Below are 19,171 nucleotides of genomic sequence, written 5' to 3' on the forward strand. Positions count from 1 at the left end.
GGACTTTTGGAAGGTCAAAGCTCACACACAGCACACATTACAAGAGGCCTAATACTCTATGGGTTCCAAGTGTGGTTTTACAGGCTTTCTGGCTGGCAACACAGCAGTGTACGTAAATTTAATGTAAGTGATATTTTTACCTCAAAATATTGTATATTTGATATTTTTCATGCACAATGTTATTATAAATGCATAACTCTTAACTGTGTGTGTGTGGAGTGGGCCGAGGGGGGAGGTTGGAGGGCAGGGGGCATTGTCCATAAAGTTTGCTCAGGGTTTCTAATGGAGGGGGGAGGGCAAATGGTATCAGTTTTCAAAGTTTATATCAAATGAATGAAGGGGGGGGGGGGGGGGGGGGGGGGCGGAGAGCAGCACAGTAATTGTTTGCACAGGGCAGCAAAAAAAGCTAGCACCAGCCCTGCCCAGAACCCTCCTGAGACAATAGCTCACACTTTACCTTTTAATTTTAGATACAAAGAGGCTAAGAAGCTTGTGCTCCATGATCAGCTATGCTGGGGCTCTCCAGGAATTTTTCAAATGCTCTGCAGATTGTATAAGTGATTTAAGAGATGCTGACATGGATTACAAAGCTATTGTAGACATATTTGGGTAACAAGTGCTAAAGGTCTTGTCCCATTTTATGTCTATGGGAAAAATCCTTTAGTACCTCCTTCTTATACTGTGTTATAAGAATTATTCAATATGCTGGCTGCAAGAATGCCCCAGGTACTGCAGCAGTGCTATACACCTGTTTCTCATTGAATTATTTCACTCATTCACATTTCCTACATTCTCAAATTCCTTTACAAACCTCGGAGCAAGAAACAAGAGTAAAAAGCATCAAGTATTTCAACCTAGATGCCACATTCAAATATTCCCTTTTAAATGTAAGTTTCAGTTCCATGTTATTCTGTTGTATATTGGGTTATTTCCTTTATCATAAAAAAACACAGCATATTTACAAACATTACAAGAATGATAACAAAAATATAAATACGAACAAAATTAAACACAATTTCCAACAAGAAATACATTTTGCTCGATTAAAAAAATAAGGATCTTGCACTGGCACACTCTTCCCCTAAGGTTGCTGCTAGGCGCATCTTGTCCTTCCGTGTCCGCTAGGGGCTCTGCGATTACGCTTTATTTCCCAGCGTCCGCTGGGAGGCGCTGCTGAGAACGCCCTTTCCCTCAGTATCTGCTTGGCAGCGTTACCGTGGCCTCCCTTTCCCGCTGAGACCGCTCATTCTTACAGTGTCCGCTGGGGGCGCTGCTGAGACCGCCCTGGCCCTCAGTATCTGCTTGGCAGCGTTACCGTGGGCCTCCCTTTCCCGCTGAGACCGCTCATTCTTACAGTGCCCGCTGGGGGCGCTGCTGAGACCGGCCTGGCCCTCGGTGGCCGCTGGGGGCGCTGCGAGGCCGCCTTTGCCTGCCTGGCACCGAGCGGCGGCTGCGCGGCGGTAAAAGGGTCGGGCCTGTGCGCGGGCGACGCTAGCAGGGGGTTGGATTTCTTGCTTCAGTGGCGAGGAGTGGTGGCAGCGGGAGGGTGATCGCTGGCGAGCTGCTCGGCACGGTTGCTGCTTCCCGGCCGGCCGGGCGATGCCGAGGCTGCGCGAGTGACCTAGCAGGGGCGGCCGGCGCTGACTCTGCTCCCCCTCCCTCCCCCCGGTGCTTGCTCGCGACCCCCCCCCCCCCCCCCCCCCCCCCCACCAGCTCGGCCCCGGAGCCGGTTCATGGCTTTCATGATGATGAAGAAAAAGAAGTTCAAGTTCCGCGTGGACTTCGAGCTGGACGAGCTCTCCTCCGTGCCCTTCGTGAACGGTATCCTCTTCTGCAAGATCCGCCTGCTGGACGGCGGCAGCTTCAACGTGGAGTCCTCCAGGTAGGAAGCAGGGCCGGGCAGGAATGCAAGTCCTGGCGCCGGGCTCGGGCACTTCTCGCTCCCCCTGTCCGCTGCAGGTTGAAGCGCTGCTGCGTTAGTGCCCCTTTCAGCTTAGGCAGCGCGACGAGTTGCTGGGATCCAGCTCTTCTGTAACAGTTCACACATCTATATATGTGTTTATTTATATATATATATATATATATATATATATATATATATGGATTTCCCCCCCCCCCCCCCCCGTATCTCGATAACTCGGTGGATCGCTTGCAGAACCATTGCACGGTGTGAAATTGCAAGTGGGGTATGGAAAGCTGCATGTAGAGCGTAACAACGTCAGGAAAACAAATTGGGCTCAGACGCAGTTTCCCACTATCTGCCCCGTTTGTAGGACGAGAAGACACCCCCCCCTTGTCATCCGCCCCCCCCCCCCCCCCCCGAACCAGAATTGCAGTTTCCTCACTTAATGCAAGATCCTTGAAGATGGAAGCCTCCAGGCATCCTAGTAACACTTTTGAGAACTATCACATCTGTTAGCATTTTATGGGGAGAGGAGCGAACTGTACTGCCGAAAAGACGCTTTGGTGGTGACAAGTGTTCAGAAAAGACAATGTTTTTTGTTTGTTTTTTTTTTAAATCGCAAAGAGCAGGGAAAACCAGGAACGTAAAAGTCCATTAGAAGAGGCCCCCATCGTAGCGAGACACAAATTTGGAAATGTATTTATTTTTCACAGCATTTGGCTGGCAAAGCTTATGGGATCATTTTTATTTACTGCTTTTTTTCCCGTTAGCTTTTTCATAATGAGTTATATGCAAAATCTCTTTTCTGATATTGGCAGGAGTTCAACCTGTGCTCTTCCCAGGCCCACAGCTTGTGATTAACTGAAAGTACTGTTGTGTTGAGGAGCTATCTGAAGTGCAGAGTGAAACCCTTATTGATGGTTGTTCAGGGTCTTGGCTTCCAGCCCACAGAGGACAAGCAGGCAGGAGGGACAAAGCGGCAGCCAGTGCGCTGGGAGAGCAGGGGATAGAATTCATCTGCATGATTCCCTGTTGTCTAATTTAGGAAATGATGCTGCTGCAGACTCCAGGAAAATCTGCTTGATTTGTTTACTTCTCTGGCAAAGGACAGTTTTTCATGTGCTTATCACTGGGACTGACCACAGGTTGGAAAAGAGCCTGCAAATAGGCAAGTGTGGCAAAAAAACCCCAAAACGTATCTGACAAGTATTTAATAGAAATCTCACTTTGTTTTTCGGACTCTTATATTTAAAAAATGTGATAATCATTTTTCCTGGGCACGTTTTCTGTTCTTGATGGTAAATATACATCAACTCTTGTTTGCTCTTTCTTAATCATTCTAGCCAGGGTCAGAAATAGTGTATCCATTGTTGAAATATTTAACAAAAAAAATCTTCTGTTTTATGTTGCACAGATCTAAAAGTAACAGCTTAGAAGTTAAAGGTCATAAAATCTTAGTGGCTAAAGAGCTCTGCCGTTCTGTCTGAGTGTGGTTCTTAAATTTGAATGAGGCAAGTCTTGCTTTGATTAAGGTTAGGTCTGCATCAGTCTCCTTTTGGGTAGGTCACCATCATGACGCACGCCCCACTACATGTATTGCAGGTAGGGGTTCTCTGGAGAGGGACTAATTGGGAAAAACTGTTACCTGTAGTAGCAAATAAAGGGCCTGTGCACTAGGCGTTCCCCCTCCCTGGCACGTTTTCCCTAAGTTCATGTGCTACCATTTGGTGAAACAAACTGTGAAGTCTAATGATTCAAACCATCAATGACCCAGGATAGCCTTTTTAAAAATTCTTTCTGATTTAAAGGCTGAGAAACCCCACATTTTTTTTTCTCTCCTCTTGGGACGGGGCAGCATTTCGTTTGTGATGATGCATCCGGTTTGAGCATCCTTGTGGTGATGTTCAAACTTATGGACGCTTGTGGCCTATGGGACCTAATGAGCTTTGTACAGGGGTAGGCAACTCCCATCCTGGAGGGCCTCAAACAGTTCTGGTTTTCAGGGCATCCACAAAGAATATGCATTGGACAGATTTGTGTACAATGGACGCAACACATGCAAATACATCTGCATACTGATTGTGGATGCCTTGAACACCAGACCTGTTTGGGGCCCTCCAGGATGGGAGTTGTCTAGTCCGGCACAGTGAGACAGAAAGTTGGCTGTGTTGAAATGTATTCTTCTGGGCATGTGTATGACATTCTACACTTTTCAAAGGTAGCATCACTAACAGTTCGTTTCCTCTACATTTTTTGGGACTAACAGATGCTGCGTGCTCAAATTTTGTGCCTTCTGCTTGGCTCTTTGTGGGTGCCTGCAAAATACTTTTTTTCCTTTTCATTTCATGTTTTCTTTGCCTCTTAAAAGTGTAATAAATGCCGCAGTGTTGCACACTTGCAAGTTTGTGTCTCAGCATAGAAGACATCACTTTTTGTGAAAATATTGTCTGCATTTCCTCTTTCTTGAGATTATCTGCAGTTCCTCATGGTCTCCGAATGTGTCTCGTTAGAGCAGTCTCGGTAGTGATGAGCGGTCTTTTCCGGTAGCCCAACAGAAAAATAACATTGGTGCAGCCCATGATAACAGATTGAGTTTTCTGTTTAAACTGAAGGGAAATACCCTTTAATATTTGTACTGTGCAGGGCTGGCGGTATAATCAGCAGATCAAAACCATGCACCAGGCTTCCTCTGTTTTCAGGAGCCAGATACATTTGAAAGAGAGGAAAGCCAGCTAGAGGCAATGTTATAAGAATTCAGTCTTATTTTTGGCGGTGGTGGTTTAGAAAAGCCCTGCGTGCGTTTGAATGGATTCCTGCTTCTAGATCAGTGGTGCCCAAACGTCCTGGAGGACCCCCAACCAGCAGGTTTTCAGGATATCTACAGTGAATATGCATGAGATAAATTTGCATGCACTGCCTCCACAGCAAGCAGATTTTATCTCAAGTATGTTCATTGTAGATAGTCTGAAAACCCGACTGGCTGCAGAGTCCCCCAGGACAGGTTTAGAAACCTCTGTTCTAGATCATTCTTTTTCACCTTTATCCTGTTATGGATGGTAATGGGTTGGAATGGGAGCCTCTGGTCTGCTGCTGGGTTACTGGGACTCTTTCATGACCTAGGCATGCTGCTGAGGAAGGCTGTGAAAAGGTAAAAATGGGACACTGCATAAAACCAGTTGTTCCAGGCTGAGTTGGCTTGTTTTCAGAATCCAGAAAAACTCAGTAAAAGGCTTGAAAACCCCTGGTCTTGGGAGCCGGAAGGTTGAACATAAAGAGAGATCTGCCTCCTGTCTGCCAGACTGCCTGGTAGGGTGCCGTCTTAAAAACAAGATAATAGTAGTCTTCGCTTTCTTGTGTTACAGCAGCCATGCAGAGTAAAGGTTCTGGAGACTTGGCTCCCCTCCCTCGCCCCCCCCCCCCCCTTATCTGTGGCTGCCAAATATTTCATCTGTGTGTGTGCCACGCTCTGCTTCTAGTTAACTGAATCTATAAAGTGGGCACGTTTTCATCCCCTTCCTTGGCGTTTCCTGTGCTGATTTTTGTATTTCAGTGCTGGTGGCGCTGCCGACAGGCCAAGGATGGCCCTAGATACATTGAGGGACCAGGGCAGAAACTAAGCCGTGAGCCCAGCTGGTGCCAGGCAGCCTGAAGCCCTACTTCGGTGACATCGCTCAACTTTACCAAGGGGTCCCTGGGCATTTGCCCTGTTGGTGCTCCCCTAAAACGGGCTCTGCGGTGAACAGCTCGCCCATCTTTGCCTTCGGCTTCACTTAAAGCTGGGTTGGGTTAACATCTGCCACTGGCGGCACCCGAAAACCTTTCCTGGCTTTTAGTTGTCATGCACTTCAGTAGGAGGAGTAAAAAGGCGAATGCAAAATATCCTGAGGTACGCTGCTGCTTTTAATATTGGTGCCCTGGATTTAGTCAGTTTCTATGTAAATACATTAAAGATTGAAAATTTTATTTTATTTAAATCAAGTCAAAGACCTATTTAGTCAGTAGCTGTTTTGGTCAGTCTCCTCATATCCGCTTGGTATATTGTGCCCAGCGCCCTCATACAATGTATGGGGATGTTCTTTCCAGTTCATAGGGTTTTTTTTTTTCTTTAATGCTAATTAAAAGCATCTCAGCAGCTCCTGGGGTCCGTACTGGAGCCCACCGTGATGTTTTCCCCAAAGTGCTTCTGCCTCCTGCAATGGCGTCCGTCTCGCGCAGGGGGTGCTCGTGCCCCTCTGTTCCTGGGGTGCCGGGATCTTTTTCACGAGCACCCCGAATATGGTGGACACTTGGCTCCGGCTTTTAAAGATTGGGCGAGTCTGTCTGGTTTTAAGACATTACAACCCCTTCCTCACCACCCACCCTTCCCCTATTTCAAAGCACTCTGGGGGTGTGAAAAACGCAGGCAAGTCCGACTCCGCTGGGCCTTGTGAGCCAAAGGCAGGTGCTCAGCCTAACGGAAAGAGAGATTGCGAATACGCCGCATTACACGTAAACTGCTTTGCTGCTCACTAGCTGTCAGAGACGGATTATCTGTAGAGTTTAAATCCCACCTTGCTGCCAGGGAAGGGGCCTCTCTGGGTTAGTTGTGAGATAACTGGAGAAGCAGTGCGCCAGGGTTCATGTTACAGCAGTTTCCTGCTGGCCCAGCTGTAAGGAAGTTCTGTGCATTCTAGCCTTCCCTCTGATCTTTATTCCGCTGCAACCTGCTTCTCACGGGTCTCCTGCCAAGCCACCTCTCTCCTCTCCAGTCTGTTCTTTCAGTGCAGTTAGGACTGTGACTCCCCCCTTTCTCCAGTCCATCAGTCCGCAAGTCCTGCTCTTCATTACCTTCCCTCGTGGCAGAAGTTCTGTGCCCTACGCCCGTTCTTTCCACCAGGCTGCACGTGGGCCTGGAAAAGACTTCCTTAGTCAGTGTGTCAGGCTCCTTCTGCCTGATATCAGCCTTGTTGATTTTAACCAGGTTTATTGACTCAAAAGCTAGTGGTAAAAGCTGCAAAATGTAGGAAGTGCCTAATCAAGATGTGTGGTAGCAGAAACACACTTATCCCCCCTTCCAAAGGCCCTTTGTTCCCCTCGTTCTCTCTCTTTCACTTCCTCTGCCCCCCACAAACCGCTCATTCGCCCTTCCCATCCTTTACTCTCTCTCATTCATGACCCTTCTCCACTATCACCTTACTCTTCCTTATTCACCTCCCTTCCCTACCCCCTCACCTGATTCCCAGCCCTCCTCCCCACAGTCCCCTCACTCACCCTCCTGGACTCTCACCCCACTCATTCACGGGCTGAGGAGATCGAGGGGCGGGCTGGTGGTAGAGCGCGTGGGCTGGGGCGATGGAGGGGTGTGCTGGTAGTAGAGCTGGTAGTAGAGCTGGTAGTAGAGCACGTGGGCTGGGGCGGGCTGGTAGAGTGCGCGGGCTGGTGGTAGAGCTGGTGGTAGAGCGCGTGGGCTGAGGAGATCGAGGGGCGGGCTGGTGGTAGAGCGCGCGGGCTGAGGAGATCGAGGGGCGGGTTGGTGGTAGAGCGCGCGGGCTGGGGCGACGGAGGGGCGGGCTGGTGGTAGAGCGCGCGGGCTGGGGCGACGGAGGGGCGGGCTGGTGGTAGAGCGCGCGGGCTGGGGCGACGGAGGGGCGGGCTGGTGGTAGAGCGCGCGGGCTGAGCTTGGGTGTATTGTGAGGTAGCAGAGAAGGGGATTGGACAGTTCAGAGAGAGTGTGAGTGGAGCAGAGCTGGAAAGTATAGCCAGAGAGCGGGGTAGAGCTCAGTTTCCATCTGTGGTAATAGACAGTGGGCTGTAGAGAAGGGGTGCGGAGCTGGAGAGTACAAGGAGAGAGCAGGGCGGAGTTCAGTTTGCATACCGGAGATGCAGGTGTGGGTTCAACCTTTCTCTTCATTATAGTCAGATGTCCTGAAACCTCTTATTTGTCTCGTCTCTGTGTTTTGATGAGTGTAAGATCCACAGATTAGGGGCTATCAGTTATGTATAGGTGTACAGTGCTGTGTACATCTAGTAGTGCAACAGAAATTAGTATGGGACCATAATTAGGAAGAACATACTTTACTCCTAAGAGAGTTGTGTGCAAAAAAATAAAACGCATTCTGCTAAGTTTTGTATACTTCATATTTGTCAAAACACAAGAAATAATGGTTCTGAGTAATTAATTCAAAATGCAATGCAATAAAGTAATTAATCCAAGATGCAGAATCCCCTTAGAAGTACACTGTAAGAGTGGATCATAAGACTGTCCCCTCCACCCTTTCTCCCCTCTCCCGTGGCTTGAACTACTTTCCATTCTCTCTCCTCTACTCCTCCCAAATCTGATCGTTGCTGGTCCCAGCCTCCCTCCGTGCTCTTACTTCCCTGTATCCCTGCCGCAACTCCCTCCCCTCTCCCACAAGCCTGATCCCTTACCCCTTGTCCATCTTCAAGGTCTGTTTCCCCTCTGTTCACCCTCTCCCCCTTCCTCTTCTCCGGGGCCATAAGCACATAAGAGAAATTGCCATACTGGGTCAGACTAAGGGTCCATCAAGCCCAGCATCCTGTTTCCAACAGTGGCCAATCCAGGCCATAAGAACCTGGCAAATACCCAAAAACTAAGTCTATTCCATTCTACTGATACTAGTAATAGCAGTGACTATTTTCTAAGTCAACTTAATAGGTAATGGACTTCTCCCAGATCTTATCCAAACCTTTTTTTTTTAAATCTTTATTTCTGAAGTTTTATATAACAGATGTAACAACACCATGATAACTCATGAGAAATGGTACCATAAACAGAAACCCCTCATAGGGGGGGCGAAAGGCATTGGTGGAGCACCACAAGCCTTGGTACAAATGACACAACACAAACTATGAAAAACTTCTTATCCACACACCACCTTCCTCCTTCCCCTCCCCCCCCCACCCACACAGTGCTGATTATAAGAAATAATGAAATAATTATTAACGATTTAAAGGAATTAAGGAGCTCGAGTAGTTGAAGGCACTGAAGCACCTATAGAAGCACAGGAGATTCATTGTCCAGACAAGCGGGAAATCAGTATACCCCATTCTCTGCGAGCAAGGAGTTCGTAAGTCTATATAGTTAAGTCCAAAATTTTGCTGCGCGCCCGAGAATTCAAGAAAAGAAGATATAGTTTCCAGATTGCTAAGAAGAGGTCATATCTCTTGGCCGAGGACGCTTGCTTAGCTGATAGATGTTCATAGATCAATAGTTTATGTAGCCGCAGTCTCCAATGCAGCACTGTCGGAGGGTCGGTAACAGTCCATTGGGATAAGATTGTTTGGCCAACAGAAAAGCCTTGCGCAAAAAGTCATGTTGCGCCTGACTGTGGTTCTCCGGCAATGAGTCTTTCATGAGATGCAAAATACAGAAGGCAGGGTCTTTGGGCAGGTCTCGAGTGAGAAGGTGACTGAGATATCCCAGAACAGTTGGATATCCAAACCTTTTTTAAACCTAGCTACACTAACTGCACTAACCACATCCCCTGGCAACAAATTCCAGAGTTTAATTGTGCGTTGAGTGAAAAAGAACTTTCTCCGATTTGTTTTAAATGTGCTACTTGCTAACTTCATGGAGGGCCGCCAGTCCTTCTGTTATCTGAAAGAGTAAATAACCGATTCATATTTACCTGTTCTAGACCTCTCATGATTTTAAAGACCTCTATCATATCCCCCCTCAGCTGTCTCTTCTCCAAGCTGAACAGTCCTAACCTCTTTAGCCATCCCTCGACTCTATCCCCAGTTAACCCTTAATAGCCTCCCTTCCACTAGTGTGGGCTGGAATTCCCCCTTCTACTGGCTCTCCTGTCTGTACGGCCGGCTCTGCTGCTGCCTCCCTGCCTCCTTCCAGATGCACAGGTCGACTTTGATGCCACCTCCCTGTGGCGTGCATGGGCCAGCAGGATCTTCCTTCACCCGTCCCCCCCCCCCCCCCATGCATCCAGATTCTGTGCTGTACAGTGGTCCAGAATTCCCCCAGGAATAATATTTGCCTGGACACAAAATAAGGGAAAGGCCTTTTTACAGAAATCCTTTTCATTGGTCCCTGCAGCGCTGAAGACGCGTGCCAGTAGCAGCAAGCAACATCTTCCATTTCTGTGAATCTCCGGGAGCGACGCGGTTTGGAGCACTGCGTCTGCTGTGTCTCCTGTCCCGACATCGAGCAGGGAGCCCCTCAGACCGAATGCACGCCTCAGTTTAGAGCGTGGCTCCTCCCTGGTATCAGGAGGGGGGAATGTGATACTGCTGCAGGGCCTTCCCGCATACACCACCAAACCACTCCAGATGGTACTGAATGCCACTGCAAGGATCCTTACCAATGCCAAAAAAAGGGACCATATCACCCCGATCCTCCAGCATCTCCATTGGCTTCCCATCAAATACAGGATTCAGTTCAAAACCTGCATGATGATTCATAAGGCCCTACATAACATCTCTCCACTCAACCTAACCTTCCAGCTTCAACTACACACTGCTGAAAAACCAACCAGAAGGGCATACCAGAACAGAATGATTACCCAACCTGCAAAATCTACCCTGAGGAAACACGCTCTATCCACAGCGGGCCCGTCTCTCTGGAACTCCCTACCACCGGACCTCCGCCTTGAGCCGTGCCATACTACTTTTAAAGTGAAACTCAAGACTTGGCTCTTCCGTCAAGCTTTCCCAGAGAGCTAAAAGCAAGAACCACCACCATCCTTGTCTTACAGCAATAATGTAATGTTTATATTGCTTATATTGCCTCAGTTATATGTTCCAAGTTGTGTTCTAAGTTGATCTTAGTTGTTTCATAATAGATTGTACTTTATTATAGATTATCCGTTCATCATATTCGATATGTTCCATGTAAACCGCCTCCCCGGCAATAGTTATCTCTATTAAATGTGAACCGGAGTGATATGTATTGTATACAGGAACTTCCGGTATATAAAAATCAAAAAATAAATAAATAAAGTTGCACAGAATACAAAGTCATTTTTTAAATAGCTACATAGGGGGTACTGCTTCATGCTGTTTGCATGTTTAAATGCTTTGTTAGAATGAATATGGCAGTATATTGCATGTGTGTGTCTCATGGTGCCCAGCTCAGACCTCTGCAGCAGACGTACACTTCCCATGTGGAGGGGAGATCTGTGCTAGATGAGGAAGAATGGATTAACGTGATTGATTCTTAGATGCCGTTACTAGTCCATTAAGCACTTTCTATAGTGCTGCAAACTGCACACAAATAGCCAGTAGAGCTTAGTCTAGCCAAGTGACACAGATAAGATCAACTGGGTTCTTTGTTTAATAAAAAATGGTTAAAGTCAAGAAGGCCCTAGTCGGGAGGAATTAGGGTTCAGATTTTAATAGCAGCCTCAAAGAGGTTAGCTGTGCATTTCCCCTCTGCGCAGAAGAACGTTTGGCAGAAGTTGATCTGGGGCTTCTGAATGTCTAAAGCTGAACATATTCAGAATATTTGTGTTTGGTGTGCACTTGGCTCTCGTGCGAGTCGTGAGTCACTTATTTGCTTCCCTTTGTTCTCAGTGTGACCCTGTTTTGATACTGAGCCCTTGCGAGCAGTGCATTGAGTGCCATAGGCCAGCAGATCCTGTGCGAGGATCCTACCAACTTCTTATAATTGTCATTAATTAGTAGTGGATCTGATCGACTGGCGGGGTTTGTGTTCAGCGCAGAAATCTTTGCATACCGCTATCACGAATGTAATGGTTACAGCCCTAACGTGAGAGGTGCGGCTGCGTCAGGCTTCCAAGAAGGCCGGGTGAACCTGGGCGCGGCCATAGTCCTGACCCTATCACCAACGAGCACAGGGTGGTGCTCTCGCTACTTTTGGAGGCTGTGTGCATTAGTACAAAACTTGGTGGCAACACATGGGAGCAGACCTGGGTGCTGGATTAATTATGAGACTTGTATGAACCAGAGAGGGAGATGACACATCTGTTATGGATAGGGGGCGATGTTGTGCAGGTGCCCCAACGACTCCAGCCGAGTGTGATCGGAGGGGCCAGGTGGTCTTTATCTGCTGTCCTTTTCATCAGCTGAAGGTTACTGGCAGGAGAGCTGAGGAGATGCCTGGGAAAACCCTGCCCGTGGAGGTGCTGGAGGGCCAGCACTGTAGCGGAGTTTGTACAAGCTTGGGACAGGTTAGTGGTAGGAGCAGGACTGAGAGGCTGGGGAGCCACTGTTGCTTTAAGTAGTGGGATTTTCTGTAGTCATGCACCCAAAGTGCTAGAAAACAACCATGTTATATTGAAACGAGCTGTACACAGGGGTGAAAAAATGTTCAGAAAGCGTAAAACTTAGGTGCCGGAGAGAGAAATTCTATACTGAGCTGATTTTTCTTTTTCCCTCGCTTTTTTGTTTTAACGTTTTTACTTTGTCTTCCTCCCCCACTGCCTTCCCCCTCTTCTCTTCTGCAGCCCGGCCGTGGCTCCTTGGCCTGACCTGTATCGTCCTCTTCCCCCTCCGTGCTTGCTGTAGTTGGTGCAGTGGACTTATGATAGTCTTCCTGTCCTGGTCTGTTACTCAGTCTGAGGCTAGGGGATCGCGTGCCATCCGGCAGCGGGCTCGGCCTGCGGCTGATACATCTTGAGAGCAGTGCCAGGGGTGCTAGGATGCCGATGGAAGAGGGCAGCATGGTTCAGGCTTCCCATGGCCAGCTAGGAATGCAGAACGTATAAATTCAAAAGCCAAGCCGGATCACAGTAAATCTACCCATAAAGCACATTCACTTTCATGCTAACACTGCTGCCACCGCATGCCACAAACCTTCAGCTTAGAGGAGATATTTATCTTAGCTGTTGCGTACATCCGTGGGTATTTTTCTGCACTGTGCACAATTAGCAGTCTGTTAGTCAAATTAGAATATTTATTAGTACCTCTAATTTAGAATGCAAATGTGATTGAACAAATGCAGGATTAATTGCAGCATAAAAAGACAGACAGTGCGGGTAAAGTGAGCTTGCAGTGAATCTTAATACAAGATACTCGGTGCTGTTTTTGATCTTATTTTTGTGAAGCATCTTGGGGCCTGTAAGAGTCCAGCTGCCCCTTGCTGCGGCTCTCACAGGGTCTCGGTGACGGTCCAAACCGGGGATCCGGCCTTCCTGCGCAGGATCCAAGATTCAGAAATCCCTTCCAAGATCTTATCCCGCCCCTCTGAGGTGTAGCTCTGCAGACCAGAAAAGTCCATGTACTTACCTGAAATTCAGTCGGGGTATCTCTCTGCTGTCTGTGAGTGGCTTCACGTGCGGCATCCAGCGAGGTTCTGCTGTGCTCCTTCCTTTGTGGGATGCCTCGGACGTCTTCAAAACGGCAGGTGATATTCTGGGGGACGCTGTCTTGATGCTTCTAGAGCAGAAGGACTTCCTAGTTAAACCTGCTTAGAAGCTTTTGACATGGGCTGAACCGATAAAAGTAGCCGCCATAAATAAATTATTGCTTTCAGAATATTTAAAATGGGATTTTGGCCCCGCAGCAGAAATGGCAGGGTCTATGTGGTCAAGCATTTGAACGCCAGCAGTTTAACATGGGCGTCCTGGAATGCAAACGCCCCCCACCCTTGACTCTGAACCCTGACCAAATGGCTGCAAGTGCTCATTATGCAACTATTTTTATGGTGCAGGCTCTTTTGGAAACTTAAAAGTAGATAATTACCTCTGGATTTAGTGGTAAGGGAATTACAGGCCTGGGTAACCCTTCCCTGCTGCCTGTCCCGTTTTGAAGTGAAGTCTTTTCTTCATATGAAACACTTTACCTCTGCTTTGTTGGGGGGGAGGGAGAACGTGGATTGGTGCTGTATAGCCCTCTGCATCCCCCCTTCCCCCAGCAATTCATCTAAAAGTTTCTGCTTGCTTTTGGGATGAGGTTGGAAACTTTGCCCTCGATCCTTCGTAGCTCTCTGAGCAGGCAGGGCGAGCAGCCTGGAAATTGCCAGGTTAAAAAGAACCTGTGGGGCTTTTTTGCTGTTAAAGTATAGGGCTGTTCAGACACAGGCCACGTTTATCCGTTCGAGGGAGGATATTTAAGTGCCGGTGTTCCTAGGTTCCCTGCAGGTGGGTGGCCCACTCCCGCCAGGTCTCCTGGAAAGGACTGGTTTGGATTTCCTCTCTTTGGTGTTTTTTCTACTTTGGTTTTAATATTCAGTGCTTGCGCATGTGTGTAGGATACTCATGAAGGCAAAACAAAACAGGAATGAAAAAGGCACTACCAGGTGGTTATAGTGCTGAAAGCAATGTGAATATTTGTGCAGAGCTGAGCAGAGAGTGACATTTGTTGGAATATGCACACCGGGCTTTATTCCTCCCTCCGCTCTTGTCGCTTTTTTGTCCCATTCATTACCTGAACTATTTATCGAGAGAACTAGCATGGGCAGCACCGCTACACCTGGAGATCTAATAATAAAAGGTGAACAACCCAAAGTTGTAGGTGAGGTCTTTTCGTTGGACTGAATCTCTACATTTGAGACCAGCTTTGGAGAGCTGCGTTCCCTTCAGGGACGGATTTAAAATTATAGCAGCCGGAGGCAGAGGACCAGAGGCGGAGGGGGTTTCACTGCTGGAATCTGAGATCAGCGGATGGGGGGGGGAAGTGTTGGTTTTTGGGTGCCTTCAAAGTTAGGTGCCCCTGGCAGTGCCTGTGTCGCTTATGCCTAAATCTGGCCTTGCCTTCATTCTGCACTGACCCGATGAAGCCTGCACAGCTCTTGAAAGTTAGTCACAAAAATAGAGAATTCAGGAACAAGTTCTTGCCTACTGGCTTTTTTTTTTTTGTTTTGTTCTTTTATTTCTTGCATTCATTATGAAATCCATTTCTCTGTGGTGATATCGGTTGCTGGTGGCCCTCATACGCACACAGATGACGGTCTTTGGACGATAAGATGATGGATCTATCTCTCCCGTCATTGGCCGTGTAATTTTGTTAGCTGCATCCAGTTTGTGCAATGATTTTTCCCCTGCACTCAGAGCCGTGTGTTTGAGGAGCGCTACAGGCGCTGGGCAGATGCAGTATTCAGTGTGTCTTATTGGAAGACTGCAGAGTATGGATGGACTTCCAAACGTTGGGGACTTTGAAAGGTTGAGGCAAGCCTGATCCTCCTCATACGTAGATGGAGCTGACCCAGTCTTGCAGTTACTCTGCAGAGCTCCTCCGTAGCATTGTGTCTGCATATGCAGTTGTTTTTTGTGGACAGAAATGGGCAATGCTAAAATTACCTCCCGATGTGCGGGGCAGAGTTTGAACGATTTGTTTATTTGTACTAGAAGATGGATTACGGAGGAACGTTGCTGGGTGCAAATCGGTAAGACTTCGCTCCAGGGCTGAAGGTGCACCTTAAAATAATATACCAAAGGCGTACAGGAGAGCAGTACTGCCCTTCCTTGTGCGGCTTGGATTAGCACAATACCCCCCCCGGCACTGTGGTCTGTAGAAACAAGCAATGGGAGATAGTACGGTATGAAACCAACTGAAATTACAGCAAGGCCCATCGACTCTGCCTGTCCCTGATGCAGTATCACAGAGCCCTGCCTGCTCTCAAGCTCTCCCCTCCCATCCTTGCATCTCTGGATCCTCTGTGCACTTATTTTATACTTTCTTGAGTTCTGTTACTGGAGGCCATTCCATGCATCCCGAGTCCATATCCTCTGGGCCTCCTCATGAGCCCTTTTTGTCCTGAAAGATTCTTGCTTCATGTGCATTGTTGAGATATTTGTATATCTCTCTCCTTCTCCCCCCGTGCCCCTCCTAGCTGCGCCTTTAGGTCCTTCAGCCTCACGCTGCAGAGCTTACGGTGCAGACGCTGGGCCCTGTTCGTAGCCCTTCTCTGGATTACTTCTGGCAAGAATAGCCTTTTGAAGATGTGGCGTCGGGGAATTTGGCAGAGTGCTCAGATGGTCTCACCAATGACCTTCACAGAAGCAGCAGAATCTCCTTTTCCTTTTTTTTTTTTTTTTTACCTCTCCTTAGGAACTGTAACCTTTTTTTCTATTTTCTCTGCTTTCCTCAGCCTTTTTAGATAATTTTCCTTTCCTCCTTGAGATTTCCTGTACCTATTGAATGCCCTTACCTTTTCAGCTATCTCTTTTTTTAAAATCATACTGGTCTGTCGTCTTACACTTATTTTCCTAATATAAAGATTTGTTAGCTTTACAGTGGCCTCTTTTAGCTTGGCTCTCTCTTGTACTTTATCCAGATCTGACCTTGATAGGGGAGCTCCTTAATCAGGTCGTACCTTAACAAAGTTGGCCCTTTTCAACTCCAAGACTCCAATCTTTGTGTGATTCTGCTCTGCCTTTGCTCTCCTATTAACCATAGTGTCTGGCAGTCATTGGACTGCAGGTCATCACCTTCAGTGACATTAGACCCACCGCACTCATTTGTAAGTGCCAGCTCCTGCTCAATGTATTATTGACTATGACGCCTAGATCTCTTTCCTGGGTGATAGCTCCTAATATAGAACCTAACATCATGTAACTACAGCATGGTTTATTTTTCCCTATATGCATCACCTTGCCCTTGTCCACATTAAATTTCATCTGCCATTTGGATGCCCAATCTTCTAGTCTTGCAAGGTCCTCCTGCAATTTATCACAATCTACTTGTGATTTAACTACCCTGAGTAATTTGGTGGTATCTGCAAATTTGATAACCTCACTTGTATTCCTTTCTAGATCATTTCTAAATATATTGAAAAGCACCGGTCCAAGTACAGATCCCTGAGGCACGCCACTGTTTACCCTTTTCCACTGAGAAATTGACCATTTAATCCTACTCTCTGTTTCCTGTCTTTTAACCAGTTTGCAATCCATGAAAGGACTTAGTCTCCTTTCCCATGACTTTTTAGTTTTCTTAGAAACCTCTAATGAGGGAATTTGTCAAACGCCTTCAGAAAATCCAAATACAGTACATCTACCAGTTCACCTTTATCCTCATGTTGATTAATCCCTTCTAAAAAATGAAGCAGATTTGTGAGGCAAGACTTGCCTTGGGTAAATCCATGCATGCTGTGTTCCATTAAATCATGTCTTTCTATATTTATTTTTATTTAACAGGTTTTATTGATCGTCGTTTAGTTACTACTTTCACAACGGTTTACAAACAATAGGAAAATGAATACAGCATATTTATAATAACATTAAAAGTCATAAAAAATTAACACAGGTTGTTAATAATAAAGTAACAAGTAAAAAGATACAACAAATGATAGATAAAAGAAATAATAGATAAAAAGGTAAAAGCACAGAGGTTCATTTCATACATCTGTACTGTAGGTCTTTTTAAATAACCATGTTTTCAGGTTTTGTTTAAATATTTTGAAGTCTGATTATAGTCTCAATTCAGATGGCATTTCATTCCAAAGGTTTGGTCCTGCTAGTGATATAGCTCTCTCCCGCACTGATGTTAATTTAGCTGTGTTGATTGATGGGATGGCCAGTAAACCCATATTTGCCGATCTTAAATTTCTTTGCGGCGTATGAAAACGTGTTACAGCTTTCAGCCAATCATTATTTTCTCCAAAGATTATTTTATGTAAATTACATAAGGTCTTAAATTGTATACGTGATTCAACTGGCAGCCAATGTAGTGCCATCAAAACTGGTGTTATATGTTCATCTCTTCTTTTTTGATATTTAGGATAGTTTCCACTATTTTCCTAGCACTGAAGACAGGCTCACTGGTCTATAGTTTCCCGAATCACCCTGGAGCCCTTTTTAAATAACATCTTGGGCAGACTGGATGGAAGACCATTTGGGTCTTCATCTGCCTTAAGTAACAGTGTTAAGTTGGGAGGGAATGTAAAATAGGGGAAGCATCCCCAGGGAGTTACAAATGAACCCTCCATGGTGCTAGATCCCAGCTATGGCTTCTGCCGAAATGGAAGCTGAAAGCTGCAGAACGAAACTGCTGGGTTAAAAAAAACCCGATAAACCCACCGTACCTCCTTCCCCATTTCCCCTGCATTTCCATAGTTTTAATGTTATTTCCTTTATGTAAAAATGTTGCATCTCCCATCCCCTGTCTGCTTGCCCTCTCTTTCTTGAACAGAGTACATACAGCCTTCTCTGGTAATGCCAAACCTGAGATTCATTGCAGCACATATCAGAGAGAAGGAACAGGGGCGTGAAGGAACGTCTCTTCAGATGTAATTTACTAAAGAAAAGGCGCATCGGCTGGAAAGCATTTTGTGTGCGGCCACTCGTGCTGTTTCTTGTGGGTTTTCTCTGGATCAGGGCTTTGCTTTGTCACCAGAGGTTCTGGTCACCGCCTGCTTTGCATGACTAAATGGCATTAACCGTAGGGATCGGCTTGCATGCTGGAAGAAACCCAACTCCTTGTTCAGCTTTGGCTATGGGAGCAGGTCTTGTAAGGTCTTATTGTGCAGTATTTGGAATATAATTGGAGTTGCGTAATGGTATTGTTGCCCTTCAGTGCCTTTATAAATAGTTGTAAGGCTTAATTTCCATTCTTTATGCCAGTAGAAATATATATTGCCTCCTTTGGTTGCTAAATGAAGTGTGATATTCCAAGCTACAGCGTACTGTAGATGCTAATGTCTTGATATGCAGCAGATTCTGCAGGTTTAGACAGCGCCTTGTTTTCCTGCAAGTAGAAACCTGATTTGGATTGAATGTGTCTCAGTCCATTTTTCGTTGCTACCTGTGGCTGATACTAATGTTAGATTCTCACGGTGACAGTGCTTTGAAGTTCTGCTTGTTTCTACGACACCAGCATAAATCCAGAATTATTGCCAATAACCACCGGAAGCTGAATGAATCAAACATGGATAACGTCCGCTGTCCTTCCTAAAGCAGCGTTGCAGCTAGCGGTGGCTGCTTCTGTCGTAGGCGACGGTGCAGTAGTACCCGCGGAGAGCTGTGGCCCTCCAGTCTCTGCTTTTGGTTTTCCTCTTTCCTCTTCACCATGTGATTTCCATCTGCTCGACTCAGGTTTCTGCTTTTGTTTTTTTTCCTCCCTGGCACTGGGAGCGCACACCTTGTATGTGCCTATTTTGATTAAATAGGAATGCAGGAAAAGATTCAGCAAAGACTTAAATTTGTTCAAAAGAAGATATGTATTATATTCACAGTGATAGATATTAAACTGAATTCTCGGTCTCCTGACATGGACCGTGTTTTGAAAACTGCGTCAAGAGGGACCAAATCTACAAGCAAAGAGATATATATCAGTGTAAGGACAAGTGAATGTTTTGAACAAACTTCATAAATCATAAATTTAATACATCAAACGGGTCTCACCTTGATAACAGTGGTT

At 46.6% G+C, this 19,171-nt stretch overlaps 1 protein-coding gene across 1 annotated transcript in view; it reads left to right on the top strand.

The window, feature by feature from the left end:
- The first annotated feature begins 1,490 nt into the window (after nt 1-1,490).
- Nucleotides 1,491-19,171, top strand: part of FAM102B (family with sequence similarity 102 member B) — a 128,200-nt gene continuing 110,519 nt past the window's right edge. Inside the window, exon 1 of the mRNA XM_029617897.1 lies at nt 1,491-1,882. Coding sequence (XP_029473757.1) covers nt 1,734-1,882 — 149 coding nt within the window. The 5' untranslated portion in view covers nt 1,491-1,733. The remainder of the gene's footprint in view (nt 1,883-19,171) is intronic.

This window comes from Rhinatrema bivittatum, chromosome 10 (assembly GCF_901001135.1).
Source record: "Rhinatrema bivittatum chromosome 10, aRhiBiv1.1, whole genome shotgun sequence".
NCBI classification, from domain to species: Eukaryota; Metazoa; Chordata; class Amphibia; order Gymnophiona; family Rhinatrematidae; genus Rhinatrema; species Rhinatrema bivittatum.